General features: G+C 40.0%; 4 protein-coding genes, 1 long non-coding RNA gene and 1 other non-coding gene across 8 annotated transcripts; 3 read left to right on the forward strand and 3 right to left on the reverse strand.

The window, feature by feature from the left end:
* Nucleotides 1-29: 29 nt before the first annotated feature.
* LOC116931665 (exocyst complex component 6B) lies at nucleotides 30-4,064 on the reverse strand. Its single transcript, XM_032939267.2, has 13 exons — nucleotides 3,868-4,064; nucleotides 3,616-3,781; nucleotides 3,368-3,552; nucleotides 3,106-3,310; nucleotides 2,963-3,038; nucleotides 2,696-2,898; nucleotides 2,471-2,638; nucleotides 2,332-2,403; nucleotides 2,126-2,260; nucleotides 1,458-2,063; nucleotides 1,084-1,225; nucleotides 814-1,000; nucleotides 30-730 (listed from the first exon to the last, which is right to left on the reverse strand). Exons 1-13 carry the CDS (start codon nucleotides 3,957-3,959, stop codon nucleotides 610-612), a joined length of 2,358 nt encoding a protein of 785 aa, XP_032795158.1. The 5' UTR covers nucleotides 3,960-4,064; the 3' UTR covers nucleotides 30-609.
* Nucleotides 4,065-4,259: 195 nt separating this feature from the next.
* Nucleotides 4,260-6,143, forward strand: LOC116931667 (ribosome biogenesis protein NOP53). The gene is made up of 7 exons (XM_032939270.2): nucleotides 4,260-4,452; nucleotides 4,518-4,694; nucleotides 4,752-4,951; nucleotides 5,006-5,313; nucleotides 5,372-5,571; nucleotides 5,640-5,833; nucleotides 5,910-6,143. Exons 1-7 carry the CDS (start codon nucleotides 4,283-4,285, stop codon nucleotides 6,083-6,085), a joined length of 1,425 nt encoding a protein of 474 aa, XP_032795161.1. The 5' UTR covers nucleotides 4,260-4,282; the 3' UTR covers nucleotides 6,086-6,143.
* Nucleotides 6,144-6,945: 802 nt separating this feature from the next.
* Nucleotides 6,946-9,066, reverse strand: LOC116931668. 2 transcript variants are annotated; one of them, XM_032939272.2, is made up of 3 exons: nucleotides 8,696-9,066; nucleotides 8,471-8,621; nucleotides 6,946-8,374 (listed from the first exon to the last, which is right to left on the reverse strand). In XM_032939272.2, the coding sequence occupies exons 1-3, from the start codon at nucleotides 8,804-8,806 to the stop codon at nucleotides 7,251-7,253; spliced, it is 1,386 nt and encodes a 461-aa protein (XP_032795163.2). In that variant the 5' UTR covers nucleotides 8,807-9,066; the 3' UTR covers nucleotides 6,946-7,250. The 2 variants fall into 2 exon arrangements, with proteins under 2 accessions (XP_032795163.2, XP_032795162.2); XM_032939271.2 differs by having other exon boundaries at nucleotides 6,946-8,377.
* Nucleotides 9,067-9,190: 124 nt separating this feature from the next.
* On the forward strand, nucleotides 9,191-10,904 carry LOC116931671. Its single transcript, XR_006652325.1, has 6 exons — nucleotides 9,191-9,431; nucleotides 9,538-9,693; nucleotides 10,165-10,237; nucleotides 10,316-10,439; nucleotides 10,510-10,752; nucleotides 10,817-10,904. It is a non-coding gene; the product is annotated as an uncharacterized LOC116931671 (transcript).
* LOC123466257 (Kv channel-interacting protein 4-like) lies at nucleotides 10,902-20,618 on the forward strand. Of its 2 annotated transcripts, XM_032939275.2 has the most exons (8): nucleotides 10,902-11,126; nucleotides 11,657-12,017; nucleotides 15,736-15,863; nucleotides 17,589-17,658; nucleotides 18,862-18,932; nucleotides 19,010-19,131; nucleotides 19,223-19,313; nucleotides 19,884-20,618. In XM_032939275.2, exons 2-8 carry the CDS (start codon nucleotides 11,708-11,710, stop codon nucleotides 19,992-19,994), a joined length of 903 nt encoding a protein of 300 aa, XP_032795166.2. In that variant the 5' UTR covers nucleotides 10,902-11,126; nucleotides 11,657-11,707; the 3' UTR covers nucleotides 19,995-20,618. The 2 variants fall into 2 exon arrangements, with proteins under 2 accessions (XP_032795166.2, XP_032795171.1); XM_032939280.2 differs by lacking the exons at nucleotides 10,902-11,126; nucleotides 11,657-12,017 and adding an exon at nucleotides 15,015-15,644.
* LOC123477066 lies at nucleotides 19,750-21,557 on the reverse strand. The gene is made up of 2 exons (XR_006652328.1): nucleotides 21,439-21,557; nucleotides 19,750-20,070 (listed from the first exon to the last, which is right to left on the reverse strand). It is a non-coding gene; the product is annotated as an uncharacterized LOC123477066 (long non-coding RNA).
* Nucleotides 21,558-21,566: the final 9 nt, after the last annotated feature.

Below are 21,566 nucleotides of genomic sequence, written 5' to 3' on the forward strand. Positions count from 1 at the left end.
AAACAGTTATTGCTTACAGTTTTCGAAAATATTTTTTAATGATTATATTATTTTTATTTATCAGCTTTTTGTACACTTTGACCATGTGCAACAAAATTGACAACAGTGAAATCGTGGGAAACAAAAGAAAAACGACTACCAAAAAGAGGCGCAAAAGGGCGAATCATAACAGAATACTAAGTAGATTTAAAGGAAGTTGTTGCTTTTGTTATCACAACAAAATCGGCCCAATCCATTTTGTTTTTCTTGATTTTTCTTTCAGAAAAATTTGCTACAAGCTTTATTCAATGTCGAGCAGGTTTCGAAATTTGAAATCAAACGTCGAGGAGACAACCCTGTGATGGAGGGAAGAATTAATAATGGAAAAAAAAAATGGGATGAAAAATAAGCAAATATTAGGTAGAGAGGATCTATCGACAATTAAATTGAATCACTTTCTTTTTGAGGGGGGTGTAGACACACGTATTACAAGAAACAATCTAATAGAAAGAAGCAACTTGATTACAAGGCACCGGATTCACACATTTACAACAATAGAAAACAAATGGTGTCTGAATGTACGTGGAAGATTTGGGTGTAGGGTGGTGGACGACTGGCAGGAGACGCATTTCAGGCGGAAGATTGAAGCAACTGTCTTAGTTGTCGCAACACTGTTTCCATCAATTTCTTCTTGTCTCGTTCGCTCTTTTTCAACACGGAAAACACCGTTCGCTTGTCAGCTTCTCGTAATCTATTAAAACAGAGAACATAAATTAAACAAATAAACGAGAATGAAGAGGAATGAGCATGTGAGCAAACGACAGTAGAATTTACTTTTCCAAAACGGTAATCGCTCGCTGGGGGGAAACACGAAGGTACTTGCTAGTGTCCTGGCCATAATCGTGAAAGTAAGCCGACCAGTCCCAGGACAACAACAAATCGAGTAACTGGCGCAAGTCCAAAAAGGACGACAGTAAGGTCCCGTCCTCGAATCCGGGTACAGGTTCTGAAGCGGCGAATTCTGCGTGGAAAAGAAAAACAAAGTTAAAAAGGAAAAAGAATAACAACTAAATCAAGAGAGGATGTAAGTAATTAAGGAGTTACGTTCGCATTGGATGACGTCAAGGTTAACTTGCTGAAGTGCCCCCATGGAAATTGATTTGACGTCGTCGCTGAGCAAAAGATCCATCAGAATTTCCGCAATGTGACGGCAAGCCGTCAGACAGGCGTTTTGGGCAACATGTTCCTTTTTTGTTTCAATACAGAAAAGAAAAACAAAATAATCGGAAAGGAAATAAGAAAAACAGTTAGTTAAGGTCATCCGTCATTGCCATCCGCTTTAGGAAAGTAGCGCAGTAAGAAGAAGTTTCTATTAGCTTCCACAAAAAAGAAAACTGATAGTCTCCTTATTGGACAACATTCCATTCGTGGACGAGTGTTTCACATTCAATTCCATCCTCAATTGTTTTCGTGTTTACCTTGAGATTGGTGAAGGCTTGGAAAGTGCTTTGCAGGAACGCGATCAAGTCCATCAGGAAGGACGAGGCCTGGCCTGATGGCTCATTGAGTTGCCAGTCGTAGTTGGCCAATTCCATAAATTCGTCCATCTTGCGCTTGAGGGCTTCATAGATCTGCTGCTCGGCATCGTCCCTCACGTCACGGAAGACAGCCCTGCCTTGCAATCGAGCAATGTGCGACAGCTCACGCGAGGCGCCCGTCAACTGAGCGATAAATTCTTCCAGCCAGGCGTTAGACTCCTCCAAGTAATTAGTATTGATAGAGATCTGAATGAGTTGGAGGAGCGAAAGCGACGGCTTGCGTATCAGCGTGGAAAGACACCCGCTGAGAGTCCTCGTCAGCAATAAATTTGTGTATCGCCTCAGAGTGTCGTCGATTTCCTGGTCGGCCAAGTTCAAATCTTGAGAGAATTGCAGGCATGCCTGGATATAATTCCGGATTTGTCGGTACACTTTAGGTACCAAATTGCTAAACGGAAAACGTTTTGGAAATGGGGCAGCCTCTAAATTGCTATCCCGATAAGGAAAGGATTCAATGACACGCTGATATTCTGCGGGTGTCGTCACCTGTTGGATGAAAAGAAATTTACGATATTCAGAAAAAACTGGTTTGATTAGCTATAATAGACCTGAATTGGATGGTAATTATCTTCGTCGAAAATATCACGGAAAACGTGGACCCAACGTTGCATCAATACTTCGTTATAATGGTCGCGGATTTCTTGTAATAGCTCAACCAGCTGAGATACACTGTATCCATAGGTCTGAAAAGATAAACAGAATGTAAATTCGTTTCCCAAAAGTCAGACTTTCAAATGAAATTAAGCTCATTTACTCTGAGAGTACTGCTAAAAAGCATAACTAGGTTTTTAATTTTCAACATGAGTGCCGGATCCGTACAGTAAGACTGAAAGGGAAAAAAATCAATTAAGATAACTTTTTTTTATTCAAAAAGGCGTAAAAGATTCACTGACCGAATGCGTGCGAACAGAAGAAGCAATTTTGGAGACGGCTATATTCCAGACGTCATCCAGGTAGGAACGGTTGACTAATGTGCTGGCAGTGTTCATGACGTGGTCTTCCACAACAAAGAAACCAACAATGCCGTGGAAGTATTGTCGATACCCTTCGATCGTCTCGTGCTGTATACAAGATTATAAGAACAAATAACAGGCAAAATAAAATAAAACAAAACAAACCATATTCGTGGGTGGTTGCAGGGCTAATCGTGCCTGCTTCTTCCTCTGCTTGCGATAATAATTTTCGTATGTTTCTTTGGCGTCAAGCACAGTATGGATGTGAAGGCAACGATAAACAGGTGAGAAATCTACCAAATCTTGAGCGCTGAGATCTTCTTCGACGCTGTACTCGCTTTCTGACTGAGCCTCGTAGTCGAATTCCCCTGCGTAAATAATATTCGTCAATTTTCTTTTTGTTTTTAAAACTAAATGCATCAATCGCTATACCCGACACGGTAGGTGAAATTAGTCGTTTGATTGCCGACGAATTGGCCGAGATATCGATATTGAGTTGTTCGGCCGTCTAAAAACATTTCAAATCGGGAAAATCAAAGCATATCTATTAATCGATTTATGAATAAGAAGCTTACGTGTCTCATGGCAACTTCTCCTATTTTTGGGGAATATTTTCGTATGCTTTCTAAAAAGTCTTTTAAATCTACCATAGAGGCTTCTTTGATTGATTCTCGTACTTTAGCAAGGCTTTTCTTCATGTGTTCACTAAACCTATAGTGTGAAATGTTGGGCAAATGTATATGCTCAAGCTGTTCCAGCGTTTTTAAAGCTGGATAGTACCTGTAAAAAACTGTGTCACAGAAAGAAGTTCCAGCAAAGTATTGCAAAAATTATTACCGTTTTTCCTTCATTTGCTGTTGCAGTTTAATGTAAGCTCTTAATACAGGCAAACAACTTTGAAGCATTTCTATAGTTGTTTTCATATTTCTTTCTATTCTTCTGGCATCAGCCAGTTCCTGTCCTTTTAATTTTAGCTGAGTAACAGAATGGCAGATGTCACTGTCAATCGTTTGAACTTCACCCTGCATAATAAAAATTTCTATCAACAGTTAGCTTGGAACGTTTGGTGTTGACAAGGTACTCACATGGATTCTATTGGCTAATCCCTTCAACTCCAAGAGATCTCTAATAGATTCTATGAAACCTTGATGGTGAGCACTGCAGAGCTTTTCAATATCCTTATCATGGCTTCTTATTCTGCTATCCAACTTGTCAGCAAAAGCATCACACTCATCCGTGTCGAAAATGGCACTGGATTATCAGATATAAAAGATTAACGTGAATTGCACAATAAATGAGACTGATCCTTCCAATCGAGGTGGTATGATCAGTATTACCGGAAGGTTGGGCCCCAATAATCGTCGATGGCTTCAATTTCTTGTAAAAGAAGATCGTGTCGCCCTTTTCCTTCTTTTGACGTTTCATCCATTATTTAAAAAACCAGCTGATAGTTAATAGATTAATAAGTAAACACACAGAACAAGTGACACTTTACGCAGATGACATTTCTCACAGAAAAACACACCCACCGAGCGATCGTAAGATCTTGGGGCTAAACAGCAGCTGTTAAATAACAATCTACTTCATGAAACTAAATTCTCTTAAACTGAACGTGAATCATTGGAAATTATTCTAGAATTATGGAAAATTTAATTAATATCAAACTAGTTAATATAGTTTTACTTTTGTTTAGTTGAGTTATTGTTTTCATTATTGATTGCGTTCGCCACCACTGCTCCGTGTCCCAGAGAAATGGCGACCTCCACGTTGGGTGCAGCATGGTTAGTGGATGAAAGTGACAAATTAAACAAGAAAAAACAGAAAAGAATCGTCAAACATAAAAAGAAAGCTTGGAGGGTCACCTCAAACGTTGAAGATGTGGAAAGATTTTTGGAAAGCAAGCGACTCGATGAACGACTTGGGTAAAACGAGCGATATATCTCTCTGCGTAACATACTAAAAACTAATTTTTTTTTCAATTTTGCAGAGCACCTTTGGAAGAACGCCCGAGTGATAGTTTTTTTGTTGTTGACACGAAAACCGAAGCAGACAAACCTTTAAAGAGGGAACTGACAAAGAAACGAAAAATCAAAGAAATTGGTCCTCTAAGATGCTATGCCATTTTAACTCCAAATTCAGCTGTTATAGATCCTTTGAAGAAAAGGTATTTCTGTAAGCTGTCATCAGCCAATTTTTTTTAAACCAATCTATCTTTCAATAGAAATCGTGTTCGACTTCCAGAAGAAAGAGGAGATCCACTCCTCAGAAAAGTCATGGAGGAAAGGAGAGCCAAAGGTAAAATTCCTACTCGCTTTCTTCAGTCTATGAAGCATCATCAGGAGAATGTCGAGGCATTAGCAAAGAAAAAGAAACCTGAAAGGCTGAGGACAACCTTTGATTTTGATCTTTGGGGAGATGCTGGTATGTCATACATCATTTTGTTAATAACACATTATAATTGTGGTTTATGTTCAGGTGACAGTTTGATGATTGGGGACAAAAAAGTATCAGCACTTGATTTGTCAGACCAGCTAAAGACTTACACAATGGAGAAAATGGGCAATCGGATTTACAGCCGACCACCGACTATGTTCTTTAAAACAACAGGCCTTAAACCAGTTGAATATCCTCATCCGGGAACTTCTTACAATCCAACTTTCCAGGATCATCAAGCCTTATTGAAAGAGGCTTACAATCTTGAGACGAAAGAGATGAAGGAAGAAGTCAGAACTCGACGAAGGCTAGGCCCAATGCTAAAGAAGATTCCCGTGCAAAGAAAAGAAGTAATTTTGCATAAATATTTTGCTCGATTTGTTGTACTAATCATTTACTAAATCGTAGGAACAATGGTGGTCTGAAATGACGCAAGGCTTGGCCGATGAAGAAGAGCCAGCCAAAGAAGAGGAAGAAGAAGTTCCTTGCATTCGCCCAACCAAACCCAAGACGCGCAAACAGAAAATCAGGGCCAAGGCCCTTAAATGGCAAGACATGCGGCGAAAGAAACTGAAAGAAGCTAAAAAGCGTTTGCTGGAATTTGACAGGTAATTTAAGTACATCCATCTGTTTGAATACGAATATCATTTCTTATTTTCCATCCGTTTTTCATTAGACTGAGGTCAATTCGCCGTGAAATTCGAAAGTCTGAAGAGCTGACTGCCAAGCGAATTGAAATAAGAAAGAAGGAGAAAGAGGCCAAAATGTTTAAGCCAGCCATGCTGGGCCGACATAAATACGAGCCCCCGCCAATTGAAGTGAACCTCAGCGAAGAGATTACTGGCACTCTACGTGGATTGAAAACAGAAGGTACCATCCATTAATTTCATGATTTAAAATGCAAGCGCGTCTGCTATTTTAACATGCAATATCTTTCCTTATACAGGTCATGTCTTGATCGACCGGTTCAAGTCTATGCAGCGACGCAACATAATTGAGCCCCGAGTCCGACAAACGGTCGTGTTCAAGTACAAGCATAAAGTCTTTACAAAACGCAGCCACTCGGAGCCTAAGGGTCTTAAAGTGGGTAATCGTAACAAGGACAAAACTCCCGTACAATGAGATGACGCGTTGAATGTGAATGACACGGTCGCCATTTCAATAAAAAATATGTCGCGTATGCCTATTTATTTATCTTTTTTTTTTTCTTTGTGTAAAATGTACCATAGCCAGAGAACTGCGAATACTTGCATGTCGCTCTGCACCAACCTTGATTAAAGGAAAAGTAAGTCTTATGCAATCACGGTGGTCAATTATTTACTGGCGCTCGAAACAATTGCAACAGGCGGTGGTATTTGAAGGAAATGCTATGCTAACTCATCCCTAATAATCAATATACTTAAGTTGAAAAGATCAAACATTTTGTATCTTTAGATGTAAACACGAGAGTTAAGTTATTTACTCATAAACATGACACACATTCACATTAGCAAAATGAATTTTATTGTTTGAAATCGTTCATGCTGAAGCTTACGGTAAATGAAGAACAAAACGTTACTTAAATTTGCATTCCTGCGAATGTGTTTACAATAGCTTCTACACTTTTCCGGGTCTCTCGAAAATTTCGATTAATCGAGCCTAATGTATCGTGTAAGAAATCTCACCCTATCATTAACTAACTTATCAAATTGATTCTTCACTAGCAGAAGCGCATTGTTAGTTAATAATAATCACAAAATATTCTCTTCTAGCTTAAGCAATTAATAAATCTTTTTTACACACAGGAAATTTAATTAAGCGGCAAAGAAAATACGCCATCTCTCGGCAACCTTTTCTTATCTCTAAAATTCGTTTCCTTCAGCTGATGTTCCACGACGATGGAAGCTGCATTGAGTTTGACATTCCGGCGAGCTACTGAACCACATTTGAAGAGACACAGCCACTGCATACGAAATTTGTTAAGACAGTTGTAACACAAGGAACATTTTTGAGGCAAAACAAAGTTGCGTTTATTTCCGCATGAACACGTGAGCTCGCGATCAAAAACTTGTATCACAAAAAGAAAAGGGACTTGGAGGTAATCATAAGAATCTTGAATGTGCGAGTAAGCATCCATACAACAAAGAGCATTGTTATTAAACAGGGTAAATGAAATCGATAATTGGATACCGACCGACGATTTTTAAATTAAATTAAACAACGGGGGAAAAAAACATTAAAACAAAAGGCAGCGTATAAGGCGCATTAATCTTTTGATTGAGCATGTAAACATTTAAATCACACTTAATTATTGAACAAAGGAGGCAACTCGTGGCAACATGTTGCAAAAAGTGGACAGCGTCAAGCTACGACCACTATGAACAAAAACGGGAGTTGAATTACCCGGTCGCTGGATCCGGAAGAAGGGACCACCCAGTTTGTGGCAATCAAAGTCGTAGCAGCAACCGCCGTTTGTTACTCGAGATTCCGTCGACACTGTACAAACGCCATTAGACTGTTGCTGAAACTGCTGCTGAGGTTGCTGGAACGTGTGCGACGGTTGTATAACTGATTCAGACCACGTCGAAGGATCTGGTTTCACGTCCTGGAAGGAACTGGAAGATTCGAGGGTAAGCTGATAATCTTGCGCATTGTAATTTGCCCCGGATGCGGAACTGTTGGCTATGAAATCATCCGGAGAATAAATGTCACCATTATTAATAAAGATGTCAGGTGCTGCTGCTGCTGCTGCTGCCGCTTCAAAATAGCCTGCGGATGAGTTAGGTGGAACCGGAGGCGCCGTGTTCTCGTAGCTGTTACTATTTGATTTAGAGTTGTGCATGTTCTTCCACGTGTTGAGATCGTATGATTCGTCTGCTCCAATCCACGCGGAATCGCAGTCTTCAAAACTACTTTGCGGAAGCGACTGGTGGTTTTCTCCGCTGCAACTCGACTGCCAGCTGCTCGTACTTGTGGCCCCACTGCTCACGCTGCCCACGCTACAGCAAAGGTCTTCATTGTTGGTCGAAGATGAAGTGACCGCACTGCAATCGCTCAACACGGGCAGGATCGATAGCTCTTTGGAGAGATCCGGCAAAGCTTTCGGTATGATGGGCATAGACTGTGACGGAAGAGGGGCCACCGACTCGGCCGTAATCGCTTGGTCCCATGAGCTACATCCCCCCATGTTCGATGTGCTTACATGAGTTGGTTGGTACGTATGCTCTTTACGGATCGTCAGGGAAGTGGCTCCTGTGGTCAACGCCGTGAAAGAAAAGGCCGGCCCTCGGGACTGCCTTGTTTGTTGGATCAACGCGGCAGCCAACTTGGAACGCTTGAAAGTTTCTTGGTCGACGATGTAAGTTGGATCCATTTCCATTTCGCTGGCAGAACGTTTTATTTTCGGTCGGGCCAAGCACTTGCGTTTGTTATCTACTATCAAAACAAACAAACAAAAGAAAATCGCATTTAGCAGACGACGTATTTGAAAATCAAGCATGGGCATTTGTTATTGGCTAAACAAAATACCGTCTTTGAATTTTAGCAGCTGTTGCTGTTGATGTCGCAATTGTTGCTCACGTTTGAGGATCCTCCTTTGCCTATTGGCTTCCAAAATCATCGCGACGGCCTGTTCGTTGTGATTCTGACGAGCTTTTATTGCTTCCACTAAAACCCCTTGCTGTTTGTGAAAAGATTCATTAGTCTTTCGATGAACAATTCATTCACACAACACAATTGAGACTCATTACTCACCTTCATCTTGCCCGGTAGACTGAGGGACATGGCCAGTCCTTGAAGTTCCTTGTATGAAAGGGAATCAACAGTGAGGGTGCTTGGCTGATGGCAGGTAGATTCGTTATTCATCGTATCTGCCGTCGCAACAAACGATACACGCCACCAGTTGATGAGCACAACAAATCACTCCCACTATTCTTCTTTTTCTCTGTTGCTGAATCAGAAGAAGTTTGTCTTTCAAGTGAGAAAAAGTAGGAGTACTGTGTTTTGTTTTTTTTCCTTTCTGAGGGGATAATCTTTTTGTTTTTTTTCAATAAGTAATTTTCAAAAAAAAATTGCACGATTTAGAAAAAGCGACGAGCAAAATGAACTTGACCTCTGTTGGCCTAGCCTGTCACGGACATACTGAAAACAAAAGTGTTTTAATTTGCATTCTGCTAGTGGGCACGCGCTCTGGTGGGTTACCTTAGGGCGAAACAACGAGGTGAAGTGGGGTCAGTGGGTGTTAAGGAAGGTCGCGCCAACCACTTGAGGGGTCTCCTGGTCGGCCATTTTGTTTGGGAGGTTTTAGTTTTTCATGGCTACCGTCTTTTGTTTTGTTGACTCATCGACTTTTCAGTTGGGTTCCGGATAGGAAAACGAAAATGCGACTATCTAATTATGCAAAGCAAAAAGTCAAGTGCTACAGGTGGAAACGAAAAAAAGAACAAAGGAAAGGAAGGTCAGAAGTGTGGGGAAGGATTTTAGTCATTAGGTAAAAGAAAACCTTTTTTTTTTCTTTCTTTTTCTCTCTCTAGGGAGAAAAATATGCAAATCAGTAAATCACCATTTTCCCTTTTTGTATCCCTTCCTTCTCTAAGCCAGTGAGGATTAGAATTTTATGGAAATGAGTTGTTTTTTACATCATTTAAATAAAATCTCAAAAAGAATGAGTCAGTCGAAATCACCAGTCTCGATCGGGTGGTCATTCTGGCCTGGTTAATGATAGTCGCCATTTTGAATTCACATTTTAATTGGTAAGAGCCTTTTTATTTTAAATTTATCTAAAAATCTGTATGTTTGAATGATCAAAGTAAGACACGTGATCGGTATTTAATAGTTCAGTGTGCTGTTTCGTTTTCGTGTCTATAAATTCAACGGTTTCGTGACAGTAACGAAACGTTTTTCAGCACGTGCTGAAATTGGGACTTTTCAATTAAAAGTATTGATCGACAGCCTAAAGGTTTTCTGTATCAAAGCAAAAAGAAACATCAATCGATCTCGTCTCTTTTGCCCAAACACTCGAGTATTTCAATGGCTACTCTTGTTTTCGGCTTTTATTAGGATTTACGGGATTGATTATTCATATTCGTTTTCTAACTGTTTCGCTTTGGAAAACATGCAGAAAGACAGTTTATCGACCACAGCTGTTTTGATGTACTGCCGACATGTTCTTTTCTTTTTTCCTATGACACGAATAATGTTTTATTTTTCTTTCTCACATGCAGTCGGTTGTAGGATGGCGCCATCGATCGTCGAAGGAATAAGTCCGGGCAGCTTTTAATACCACCTACGTATCCTGTCAGTAAATATTGACACACTATCGTCGTGCAGCAGTCGTATCTATCTTCTTTTTGAATTGCCTTTTTTTTTGTAAAGCTATATAAGCTCCCAATGGAGGTTGTGCATTCGGACGTGTGGGCCACTTCATCCCTGGTTCCAATCAGGAACGTGGAGGCCCCCCGCAGACGTAAACAACATCCAACTGTTGCGTTTTTAAAAGGTAGTAGTCGTACCATAATTAAAAGCTATCTTGGAATTTTTGTTTGGTTTTGTTGGTTTTGCACTTGCAGGGCTCTCTCGCTGTGTGTGGGAATTTACACGAGATATTTCGTTCTATTCTCGTGCCCATTTTCTTAAAGGAAAGAACGTATTCATCACGCTAAAGAAGCTTGAGCTAATCTAAGCCGACAGCTGTTACGGTAGGAAGAGCTGTCAGAAAAAGGAAGAGATGGAAACTTGTACTCTGTTGGCTACTCCACTTTCATTTGTCATGTAATTATTATTAGAAGCCTTTTGTCCATTTTGACCAAAAGGTAAGTCGATGGATGTATAAAACTTCTTTCAAAAAGTTGGGTTTATTGGTTTCCATACAACTAGGATCAGAAAGAGAAATCAAAATGAGATGAGAGACTTCGGCGCGCACAACTTTCCTGCACAAGTGGCGCACCACCAGGAACCCCCCTCCACACGTTGATGTACCCCGTCGGTGTATAGAAAAACCGAAGATGTGAGTGTAGTGTACCAGTATAGAGAAGTCCAATCTTCAACGGGAAATGTAGCAGTTCGCGTTTGGCATCCGTTCCAGCAAGTATCGCACGTAGAAACACGACAACGAAATAATTTCTCGTCCATTGCCGCCGGGCAAAAGCTTTTTGCCCGGCAGCTTGTTTAGGATAATCGGCAAAAGGTATTTTTAAAATAACGAATACATTTTGATCAGATTCTTAGCAATTAGAACACTAGCAAGGGTTTTTTTCCCCATAATTTAAAGCTGTCAAAGTATGAAATTCATTGCCGTCTTTTAATTTTGAAAGAAAATTTGTTAATGTACTCGAGTTTCACACAGCTCTAATTCAAGTCTCGCAATTGGTGAAATTGTGGTAGAATTCACACACGCGCAGAAACACACACAATTAGTTTCGTTTCCAAGTAGTGTCGGTACTAGGGATTAATCCGCACGGAAACTCATTAGTTTCTCCATTCCAGTCATGTTATTGGTTTACAACAACAAACGCAACAACAAACTCTTGAGCATTTAATCCAATTGTAGTTATTTCATTACCACCGTGATCAACTTTTTTGTTTTTTTCCCCCCGCAGGTTATTTATTTATTGTTGCTACTTACCTATTGTCTCTAACGCCATCTTTGATCATTTGTGGGAGTTTTCAATTTCAGCTTGTAAATAACTTTTTGTTTTTTGTTTTTCTTATCGCCAGCCATAATCAACTAGCCAATCACAAAAGGGGAAGAAAAAAACAAAGGTGAAAATGGCTTCGGTCATGACGGCGGATAATGCGGTTGCTCTGAGGGTGGATAGTGCAAACAGGCGGCGACCTGGAACGATGTCAACGAGCGGTGGCGGTAGGACGAAATTGTTACCGACGATAACCGGCGTCGGCGCAGCAACTGAACGACAAGGAGAAAATGCAGTGCCGTCGTTGTCGTGTTCGACGGCCGTTGTTTCTCATCACTCGTCACAGCGCTTGCATTTCCTGACACACTGCGGAACCGGTTGGGCCGGCTGCTTACGTGATCAAGTTAGACAGTGCTGGACAATGTTTACTAAACGGAAAAAAGGTAAGTGTTTTATATTTTTTTTAGATAGATTCCATTTACATTTTTGGAAAATTTCTTATTTTTTTTTTTTTGGGGGGGGATGTCGATTTGGAAATGGCTCGATGGAACGATCCACTTAAAGGGAAAAGTTGGTCTTTGGGACCTTTTTTTTTTGCTTTCCGTGTCACTTTCGGGAAAACTTTTGAGTGGTGCATGGTCGTTGAGAACTTGTCACTGGAGTTGCGTTGAAAGAAAAAAATGGGGGTGAAGGTGGGGGGCGGGTGGAGGTTAACTGGAAAGTGGTTCGGCCGCTTTAAGAGTTGTAAAGCCGAGCGTGCGATTCTACCGACCCTTGCAAGAATTTTTGAAATCAAATTCAAATTTAAACTTTATTGTATGTGGATTTAGAACGAGTAACTCTGTGGGGATTCATTTCGTTTCGGCAAGAAAATGGGGGTCGAATCGATCGGGGTAATTTCTTTTGTACTAAATCATCTGATAGGATAGCTCTCTTCCTGTTTTTTCTGTTTTTTTTTTCCCTTTTTTTCGGCTTACTTCCTCCGTTTTTCAATACGGAAGGAACGGATGTAGCACCACAGCAGTCCTATTATATATTGGCTTGAACATACACTCGGAAATAAAAGGATAGTTTTTTTTTTAAAGGGTCGCATTTCCGTTTCCTATCGCGTGTGTGCCCTGAGGCGGCACTTGCGGATTTTCGAACGCTCCAACCGCAACACCATCCATCATTGTCGTGTCTGTCACCACTGTGTTAACAATATTTCATTGAAAAGAATAATGTCCCCCCCCCCCCTCATTTCGTTTTCTTTAAAGAAAACATTGACAGAGTCGTCCCCGTATCGCAAAGTGTTGAACTGTTTTCTTACTATCGTGATTAATGCAGAGCGGGGCGCCATCGATTTTGATTATAATTGCAAATATGGGGCATTTTCTATTACTCTGGATTTTGGTTTTTTTTAAGGGGGGTGCTTTCCTTTGATCTGTGTGATTGCGAGAGCAATCGGTCGTTGGGATGTTTTCGTTAAATTATCGTTAAATCGTTAAATTATGGGCAAAAAGGAAAAAAAGAAAAAAAGAAAGTGACGGGCACGGTCGATATAGTCCGTCTAAACAAAAAAACAAAAAACAAGTAAGAAAGATTGATGTTCTTTTTCACTTTATTCATGAGAAAGAATAGCTAGCCGAAATGATGAACGACAAGTACGGCCGTGCCTCTTGTTAAGTTTTCCGTTGGGGTCCGAATTTTTATTTCTTGAAACTAGTCGTGAAACATAAAAGGAAATAGTTTTTTTCCGTGTTGCTGCTTTGAATAAAAATGGATCTCCTATTTTATCATTAAAAAATGGCAACACTGTGTTATTGGTGGGCTGTCATTCTGTCTGCCTCCTCGCGGCGCTATTACGTCCAATTTCATTGGATTGGAATATCCCTTATGATAATGTTTTTTTGTTATGGTGGGACATTTGTTATCCAATCTCTTAAAGGGGGTTGGCAGAAAGTCTTATTTGAACGTCCTTGTACTGACACATGTTTACCAATTATCGTGATAGAATCGATTGTCTTCTTTTCTTTTTTCTTTTTTTTTTTGCTATTCCCCTCCCCCAAGAGGTTCGTTTGTAGGGAAGATATCCGCCGTTTCTGCACACCCATGGTTACGTCATGGGGATTATTTAATTCTTTTTTTTAAATGCCGAAAGACTTGAGCTCCGCCTACGTGATGAACCTAACATGTGCGAGGATCCGGTATGTTATTGAGGTAGAAAATAAGCGACTAAGCTGACGTATTTGAAACGAGTTGTATCGAGGTAAATTATTCCTTTCACGTGCGGTAGTGAGTAGGCGGACTTGGTTGGGACCCGATGATCTCTAGAATGGGGTATTTTTTACTGCTGAAATATTATATATTGCTCTGGTCACTTGAATATCAATTTCAACTGTTCAAGTTAACTTTTTAAAGTTAGTTCCCGAACGTTTTCTTCAAATTGTGTTGTTTAGTTGTTATGGTTTGTGCGTTGAACGTGGCACCACCTAGCGGCCATAGTTAGAACTACACACTGGTTCAATTGTTACGTCGAAGCCGAACAAGGAAAACAACTCCATCCGGCGGATGGGGTTGTTTTTACCTCCCCCACTTCTGTCCTTCTTTTGCCCTTTTGCCATATAAAATGCGTTTGCGACCGTTTTTCCTCTTTTTTTTTACCTTATTTGCCAAGAACGGGCAAGAACGCTCTCTACTTGTTCAGTGCGCTCGACGTCAGCGACGTTTGTTGTATAATAGACGACGGTGTGTTACATGTGCCTGGTACGCACAGACTGAGAGATGGCCCTTATTGATTTTTTAAAAACACAATTTGATGGGAGCCATAGTTTCTTGCGATGTGTCATCGTTACACTGTCGTATTCCAATAGAATTCAATGAAACGTGTCTTCGGTGCCTGTCCATGTATCCCGACAGATTAGCAGCAGGGCGTCGCAACACTGTCGCTCATCTTACACTTAAAACAATAATGTAGACGTCGTGTCTTGTTTGCTCGTCACCGTCCCGTCCTAATGCGATTTGAAAGGCGACTGTTATTGCCCCTGATCCGTGTAATGTGTCCACGCAGCCGCTCACACGAGTTAGTGTACGGTGTCTCCCTTTGAAATTGCTTTGATGCTCACTCCGTATAAATGTTATGGATTTTAATTCTTTTCTAAAACGGTGTAAGTGTAAAGGCCAAAGAGTTTGAAACAAAGAACTCTCTTTATTTTTACTTTTTTTTTTTTTTTTTCAATTTTAATTGGCACTTGCGGAAACGCGCGGTATGGAAAGCTGTGCTTTAGAAAAATCCCCGCAAGTTTCTTTTCCTATTTTTTGTTTTAAATTCTAAAAGCTTCCATTCGACGACTGCCGACAGAGGTGGTGAGTTTTTAGCACCATCCTCCTCACTTTCTCGATATAGTACACACTCACACACACACACATTCTGTTGTGTACACTATAAGACTGGGACTGCAGGGCCGGCTACAGTGGCATTCCGCCTCTATCGTTCACGCAGTGCAGTGTGTTGTTGTCGTGCGTTGCGAGCGGGATCGGCTATTATTTCAAACGGAATACATTTTCAAAATAGATATAATATTATAATAAAGCCATCGTGTGTGGCAAAATTCCTTCATTTTGCGGTTTCGTGTGCGATTGTTCTTGTCGTGTGCGGACGCTGAGGAGTTGGTGTTTTGTTTTTGCTTAGATTTTTTGTTGTTTCCTTTTTTTTGTTTTGTTCTTAAATGGTGGTGGAGGAGGAAGAGAGAGTAAATGTGATTAGTTGATTGGGACAGACTGAACTGTAGTGTTATTTCCGGTTGGTGCGTTCTTGCGAGTCTTGCAACTGTTTTCGGGTATTTTCTATTACAGGGGGGAAAAAAAGAAAAAGTGTACACACATGTCCCGCCTTCATTTGTGTGAGTGCTCGTTGTCTCGTCACTTTGAGTAGAATTAGACGGTGGGTGGGGGAAAACGCGGGATTAAATTTTTTTTTCCGGTCCTCTTTCAAGAAACGCAAAAGTGAATTGACTTTTTCTTTTATCTCCTCTTGCGAATATCAAGAAAAAATTGCAAAATGTCGAAAAAGACGAAAGAAGCTCAACTCGGTAAATGATTGACAAATATTCCCTGTTTAATAATTATCTAATCTTTGCATCATTAAATTAATTAAATTTTTTTTTATTTTATTTTATTTAGAGGAAGATTTGGATGACGTCATGTTCGGCAAAACGACCCGCCATCGACCCGAGGAATTGAAATCACTGGAAAAATCGACAAAATTCACCCGGAAAGAAATCCAACTGATTTATCGCGGCTTTAAACAGGTTTCTTTTTTCTTTTTTTTTTTTTTGAATTCCTTTCTTCTTCCCCAAAAATAAGATTCTGCTCTTCTTTGTTCCTCTTTGTGGGATGAATTGCGTCGAATGCCTTGCGGCTTCCTGCTATTAGAAGCCATCATTAAAATAATAATAACAGTAATTCTTTTCTTCGCCTTTCGGCAATCTGTGAGGGCTCTCCGTCTTTTTCTATGTCGTAATGATCCTTCAACTTTCTCTCCCGCCATACACACACACACACACTCGACTCTCTTTTGCGTAGAACGGGGGGACGTTGTTTTATCTTTTATATATTCTTGCTTGTCTCATTGACACACAAAAAAGAAGAGAGAAAGCTTATGTTAAAATATGGATCAAAAATAGCTAAAGAAAACTGGAAAAAAAAGGGGAAAAGAGATTTTCTTTTAAAGATAAAGATACTTAATCATTTCGTGAAAAGAGAATTGGCAGCCACGCAGAGAGTAGTATTTCAACAGCCACTTACTCTGCTTGAGCCAAAACTCGTTTTCATTTCTTTCTTTCTTAGAAATTCCCACGCTGGCTCTGATGGTGATAACTAATAATTTATCGATTAAAAGACCTGAGGCATATATGATTCATTGACTGTCATTGCTTTAGTGCTCAATTCTTAAGCCGGAAAAAAAAAAATGAAGTGCTTTCTCAGAAAAAGAAGAAAAAAAAGGAGGGGGGGGGGAGTTATAGGCGAATTTATCTGGTTGAAGGGGGAGGCGATTGCGTTCGGATTTATTGTCCAAAGCCACAAGAGACTCGCCGTACGGAAAAGATAAAGTGCTCTTCATTTCGGATTAAGACGTGATATAGCAGCTCAGCAGAGATATGCGTACGGCATGTGTGTCCTTAAGGGACAGACAAGTCTTGTCAGCTGATTTTGTTTTTTATTGTAGATTTCTCTCTCGTATGGTTTAAAAGAAAACGAAACAAGACGTCCGTCCGTGAACAGCTGTTCGTTTTGTTTGGAACTCTGAAACAAAATGCAGCAATAATATCTTATTTGATTTTGTTTATTTCGCTACGTGGACATTTCATTTTTCTTGAAAAACGAAATGTCCATTTTGTTTCTTGGTTTTTTTGTCGCTTTTAATCGATCGCTGAGCAAATAGGAACAAAAGAGACGGAAGGTACCGTTCCGCGTGAATTTACGAGTGGTGGAGCATATTGAACAAATCATAAATTGCGGTTAGCGGTGGCGTCTCTTCGTTAGATGAACTGTGCACCGAGAGAAGTCGATAGATCTCAGTTTCCGCGCACGGTTTTCATGTTTTTGAATAAAATTCTTGCCTTTTGAACGGCTCCGGTTTGTGTGAGGTCTATCCTACACTCGCTCTGACCGCATTTGTTTGTGTGTGTGTGCGTGCGCGTGTCTAAATATAAAACTCCGAGGAGAGGGACGGGTTTGAGAGACGATTCGGTAATAAATCCCTTTTGGTTGTGCCATTGTCGAAACAAGAAGAAAAAAAGAAATCGCAGCAACAACAACAACAAAAAGGGAAGGGAAATAAATAATTTCCCCTCCTCCAACAATAGTTTGGCTACGGTTACGCAAAAGCCGCTTGTTGTGCCAAAAGGCAATTTTTTTAGATGCGAGGCCAAATACATTTTTCCCCAACAATTTTGATGTGCCTACGTGTATGTATAAATAAAAATTACAACTTTTTTTTTTTTTTTCAAATGTTTTTTGTTTTGTCGTTTCAGGAATGTCCCAATGGAGTAGTTGACGAGCAGTCCTTTAAGGAAATTTTCGTTCAATTTTTCCCGCAAGGAGGTACAATTTTCAATTCGAATTCTTTTTTCTTTCTAACTTTTGTGAAGCGATGGAAAATCCCCCCTCGCCCCACATGAAGGAGGAGGACATTTTTAAATGACATGAATTGCATCTTGTCAAATATCGATCCGCTTCCAGTAGAACGTCCAGGGTTGGAATTTCATTTTTCTCGCAGGGTCCGAGCTTCTTATGTTAAGAACAGAAAAAAAAGGGGGAAACTTATCAATAACTGTTGATTTAATCAAAGCCTTCCGAAATTAAATTCATTTATTTACTTGACCGAAATTGTTTCTACTAAAGTTAGAATATTTTTTAAGGGGATTTCAAAGTATGGCAAAAACACAAATGTAGATATTTATTATTGTGATATGGCATATCGTGTCACGCTATCCGCTCATTTATACGTGTATCCACTCACGGTAGCACAGTGTTGTACCATAATCGTTATCGCTACGATATCCTTGGCATGTCTCTTCAGTGAAGTAAACCCCCCTCCACTCCCCCCTCTTGTTTCTGACATGTCGGTGATGGACTTGCGCTCGCGTAAACATAACGAGACTTTTGCGCTGGAAGACACCTCCCCGCGAAGAATAGGGACATTTTAAAAAGGCCAATGTTATTTGATGTCTTAGAAATTGGGAAAAAAAAAAAATAAATAAATAAATATCGGGGCATGACAGGCCATCATTTGCATACCAGCCATTTTGTAGAGACAACAAATCCAAGGGATTTGTCAGCTGCGTTTCAAACGACGCCAATTGCTGTTTATAGGCCCAGCTGGAACTGACGATAACGCCTTTTCTTTGAAATGCCAGTTGATTTTTTCCCCCCTCTAACTATTTTGTCAAATTGTATTCAGATCCATTTCGGCACAAAGAAGTTTGAAAAAAAAACATTTTTTTTTTTTCATTTTAGATACAAAATTTCACGTTAAAGTAGACAAACAGGATCTAGCTAGTTGAGAGTAGGATTATTGATCCTGCCGGAAGGCTCCGCTACTGCGCTTCGATATTGGTGCAACAGCGTACATGAAAATGATGTGCGTATAGTACAAAAGAACTGTCCCGATGACGTCAAACGAGAAAAAAAAAAAAAACAGTCACTCGATACCTACTTCCCCCCCGTATAGACTCTTAATGATTCGCAACGGCTTATCGTATTCAAATGTGATGATGATGACATTGTTTTCTGTTTTTGCACCAGATGCAAGCCAATACGCTCATTACGTCTTCAAGACGTTTAAGAACGGCACTAGTGGCACCATCAAATTCGAGGTGATGGTTATTTTGTAAAAATCAATTGAAATCTTGAGGCGTTAATGAATTCGATTGGTTTTCTTACGAAAATGTAGGATTTCTTGCAGTCGTTATCGCAAGCATCTCGCGGAACGATCCAGGAGAAATTGCGATGGATCTTCGGCCTGTACGATCTCAACGGCGATGGATACATCAGCAAAGCCGAAATGACTAGCGTGTAAATATACGCCAGCCTTTTTTTTTTTTTATTCTTCTTTTGTCCTTGCGTGTCAGTCAATTGTTTTTCATCTCCCTGTTTATTGATGCAGGGCTATGGCTATTTTCGACATGCTGGGCAGACACGCCGCTCCCGCCGTCGACGATCAAACAGCGTCAAAGCACATCGATCAGATCTTCCACGTACGTCTCTTTCGTGTGTGCGTTTTGTTTATAGGAGCCTATTGTTATTGGCTAAGAGATTTTATAGGAGATTTCAACTAGTTAAGTGTAGTTATTTTTAGATTTAGCGAAACAAGGAGAGAATGAACAATTAGACGAGAGGCTCGTTAACGAACGGGTTGGATTCAACTTCTCAATCAGGGTCGAATAGTCGCTGCCTAAAGTCATGTCAAAGTATTACGTAACACGGGGGAGGCAGTGACTAGAACGAACATTGCCCTGATTGGTGCATTTCTCTTTTTTTATTGACAATGAAAGATGAACCCAATGCCTTTTACGCGAAGCTCTCAGTTTCATTAATTGTCTTGTGTGTGTGTGTAGAGGTTATCTAGACAATATCGCAGATGGCGTAAAACGATCTCGATTTATCTGGATGCTATTAATGGTGTGTGTTGCGTCCAGCTTATGAGCTTTTTATTAACGCATTTTGTATTTATTATGATTTTTTTTAAATGCTGGAACACGGGGTGTGTGTTAAAAACAAAAAATTGCTATCCGGATGGCCGGCCACGTCTTTGATTGATGATGCAGAAAATCGATGCGAACCATGACGGCCTTATCACTTTCGAGGAACTGAGTCAGTGGTGCACGCGTGAGGAACGCTTCGTCAAATCGTTGGGTATGCTCGACACGGTACTTTGAAGGAAACGTTTCCAATGTCGGATATGCCTCGCGTCATCTAAACACAATTTTTCACATTGATATTGTAATATCTTCCCTTTAAAAAAAAAAAATTATTATTCAAAAGTGAAGGATAATTCAAAATGTGTCATTTGATTTTCAATAGCAACGGAGGACTATCGCGTGCGTGTGTGGAATAATTTTGTTTTCAATTATTTTTCGATTATTTGGATTTGAGCAATAAATAGTTAATACTTTTACGTGTACTTTTAGATATGGAAATTTGATGAATGCGCATTCCCATTCATTTAGCTGGAATTTGAATTTTCTTTTCACGCCCCAAGTATGACAATTTTGTTTTTTCAATTTCATTAAAAACATTTTAAATTTATGCATGTTTTCCTTCCTGGAATATTTACAGAAAAAACAAAACAAATCATGTGTGCATATTATCATGTAAATTGTTGTGATTTCAATCCTATTGACAAACCCGGTGCTGCCAGCCTCCCTTATTTTCCTTTGATCAAATCAATTGAAACTGAGTTTCATCTTTTTCCTTTCATCATATCTTTCAGTATTCGTGTGAAAAATATATCTTTAATCTACTCCAAAATCTCTTGCAAAAAATAAAACACACAACAACAACAACAACAACAAAAATTGTTTACTGAACAACCTTTATCCCGCCCCGGATTCTCTCGAATGCAATTTGTCATTAACTCGTTGCGCTCAGTTGACCTTCTTTGCTTCTTAATTATGCGCCGCATCCCGCGTTCAAAAATTGACAACTAGCTAAATCCCTGCACAGATTCAAAGGCACAACATTTCTGACAGTCTGGCACTTCTTTTATTTCCTATTTAAACACACGTTTGAAATACTGTCGGCGGCTCTCACAACCGGAAATTTCAACTGCTTTTCTGCTAATTCAATTTCCGTCTTTTGACGTGATTTCAAACGTGGCGAATCTGTTCGGAAACTCTGGTGTCCCATTCTCACTTGTCCGTTACATTTTTAAATACGATTCCAGGCAAGCCTGGTCCAACCGTCTCATCGTATCGATCAAGCAGCTCGGAGGCACTTCATGCTGTTATGGGTAGGAGGAGCTGTATGTCTTGTACAGTGTGTGTATCTTACAGGCACACATTTTTATATATACGTACGTGCTCGACATTCAGCCGATTTCCCAACAGACTCTTCTTTTTTATTATAAGGAAAGAAGGTGGAAAAAGAAGTTTCCACTCTTTGACGTTGATTCTCGTGCTTAGTCTATAGAATAAAGGGGTTCAAAAGAAAACTTTTCGCCTGGTGGGAATAAATAAAAACTTTACAAGTAAAGCCTGTAATGGTTGAAAGATGGCGTAAACTTTGATTTTTTTTAGATTGCGTCTGCTGGTTCTCACACAAAATTTGTTTTAAACAAATAAATAAAAACAGAAAAATCAACCGATGAATTTATAAACATACCGTGAAAGTACGAAACGAGTTGTTGTCACGGCAACTTCAACAGGTGCGTGAAAACGCATCGTGTAGAAACGAGAACTGAACACTGATCGGCTTAATGTCTCTCGTCGCGTGGGAAAAATTTAAGGCTG

This window comes from Daphnia magna, linkage group LG10 (genome assembly GCF_020631705.1).
Source record: "Daphnia magna isolate NIES linkage group LG10, ASM2063170v1.1, whole genome shotgun sequence".
Classification (NCBI taxonomy): Eukaryota; Metazoa; Arthropoda; class Branchiopoda; order Diplostraca; family Daphniidae; genus Daphnia; species Daphnia magna.

Bases quoted from the DNA above. Each gene is read 5' to 3' on its own strand.
- LOC116931668 (XM_032939271.2), bottom strand. From the start codon at position 8,806: ATGAATAACGAATCTACCTGCCATCAGCCAAGCACCCTCACTGTTGAT. The intron at 8,622-8,695 runs GTGAGTAATGAG...TTTCACAAACAG, and splicing joins GTCTACCGGGCAAGATGAAG to CAAGGGGTTTTAGTGGAAGC. The intron at 8,378-8,470 runs GTATTTTGTTTA...TTGTTTTGATAG, and splicing joins GCTGCTAAAATTCAAAGACG to TAGATAACAAACGCAAGTGC.
- LOC116931667 (XM_032939270.2), top strand. From the start codon at position 4,283: ATGGCGACCTCCACGTTGGGTGCAGCATGGTTAGTGGATGAAAGTGAC. The intron at 4,952-5,005 runs GTATGTCATACA...GTTTATGTTCAG, and splicing joins TGATCTTTGGGGAGATGCTG to GTGACAGTTTGATGATTGGG. The intron at 5,572-5,639 runs GTAATTTAAGTA...GTTTTTCATTAG, and splicing joins CGTTTGCTGGAATTTGACAG to ACTGAGGTCAATTCGCCGTG.
- LOC123466257 (XM_032939275.2), top strand. From the start codon at position 11,708: ATGGCTTCGGTCATGACGGCGGATAATGCGGTTGCTCTGAGGGTGGAT. The intron at 12,018-15,735 runs GTAAGTGTTTTA...TATTTTATTTAG, and splicing joins GTTTACTAAACGGAAAAAAG to AGGAAGATTTGGATGACGTC. The intron at 19,314-19,883 runs GTACGTCTCTTT...TTGATGATGCAG, and splicing joins ACATCGATCAGATCTTCCAC to AAAATCGATGCGAACCATGA.
- LOC116931665 (XM_032939267.2), bottom strand. From the start codon at position 3,959: ATGGATGAAACGTCAAAAGAAGGAAAAGGGCGACACGATCTTCTTTTA. The intron at 2,639-2,695 runs GTTTGTTTTGTT...TCTTGTATACAG, and splicing joins TGCAACCACCCACGAATATG to CACGAGACGATCGAAGGGTA. The intron at 2,064-2,125 runs GTCTATTATAGC...TTCATCCAACAG, and splicing joins ATAATTACCATCCAATTCAG to GTGACGACACCCGCAGAATA.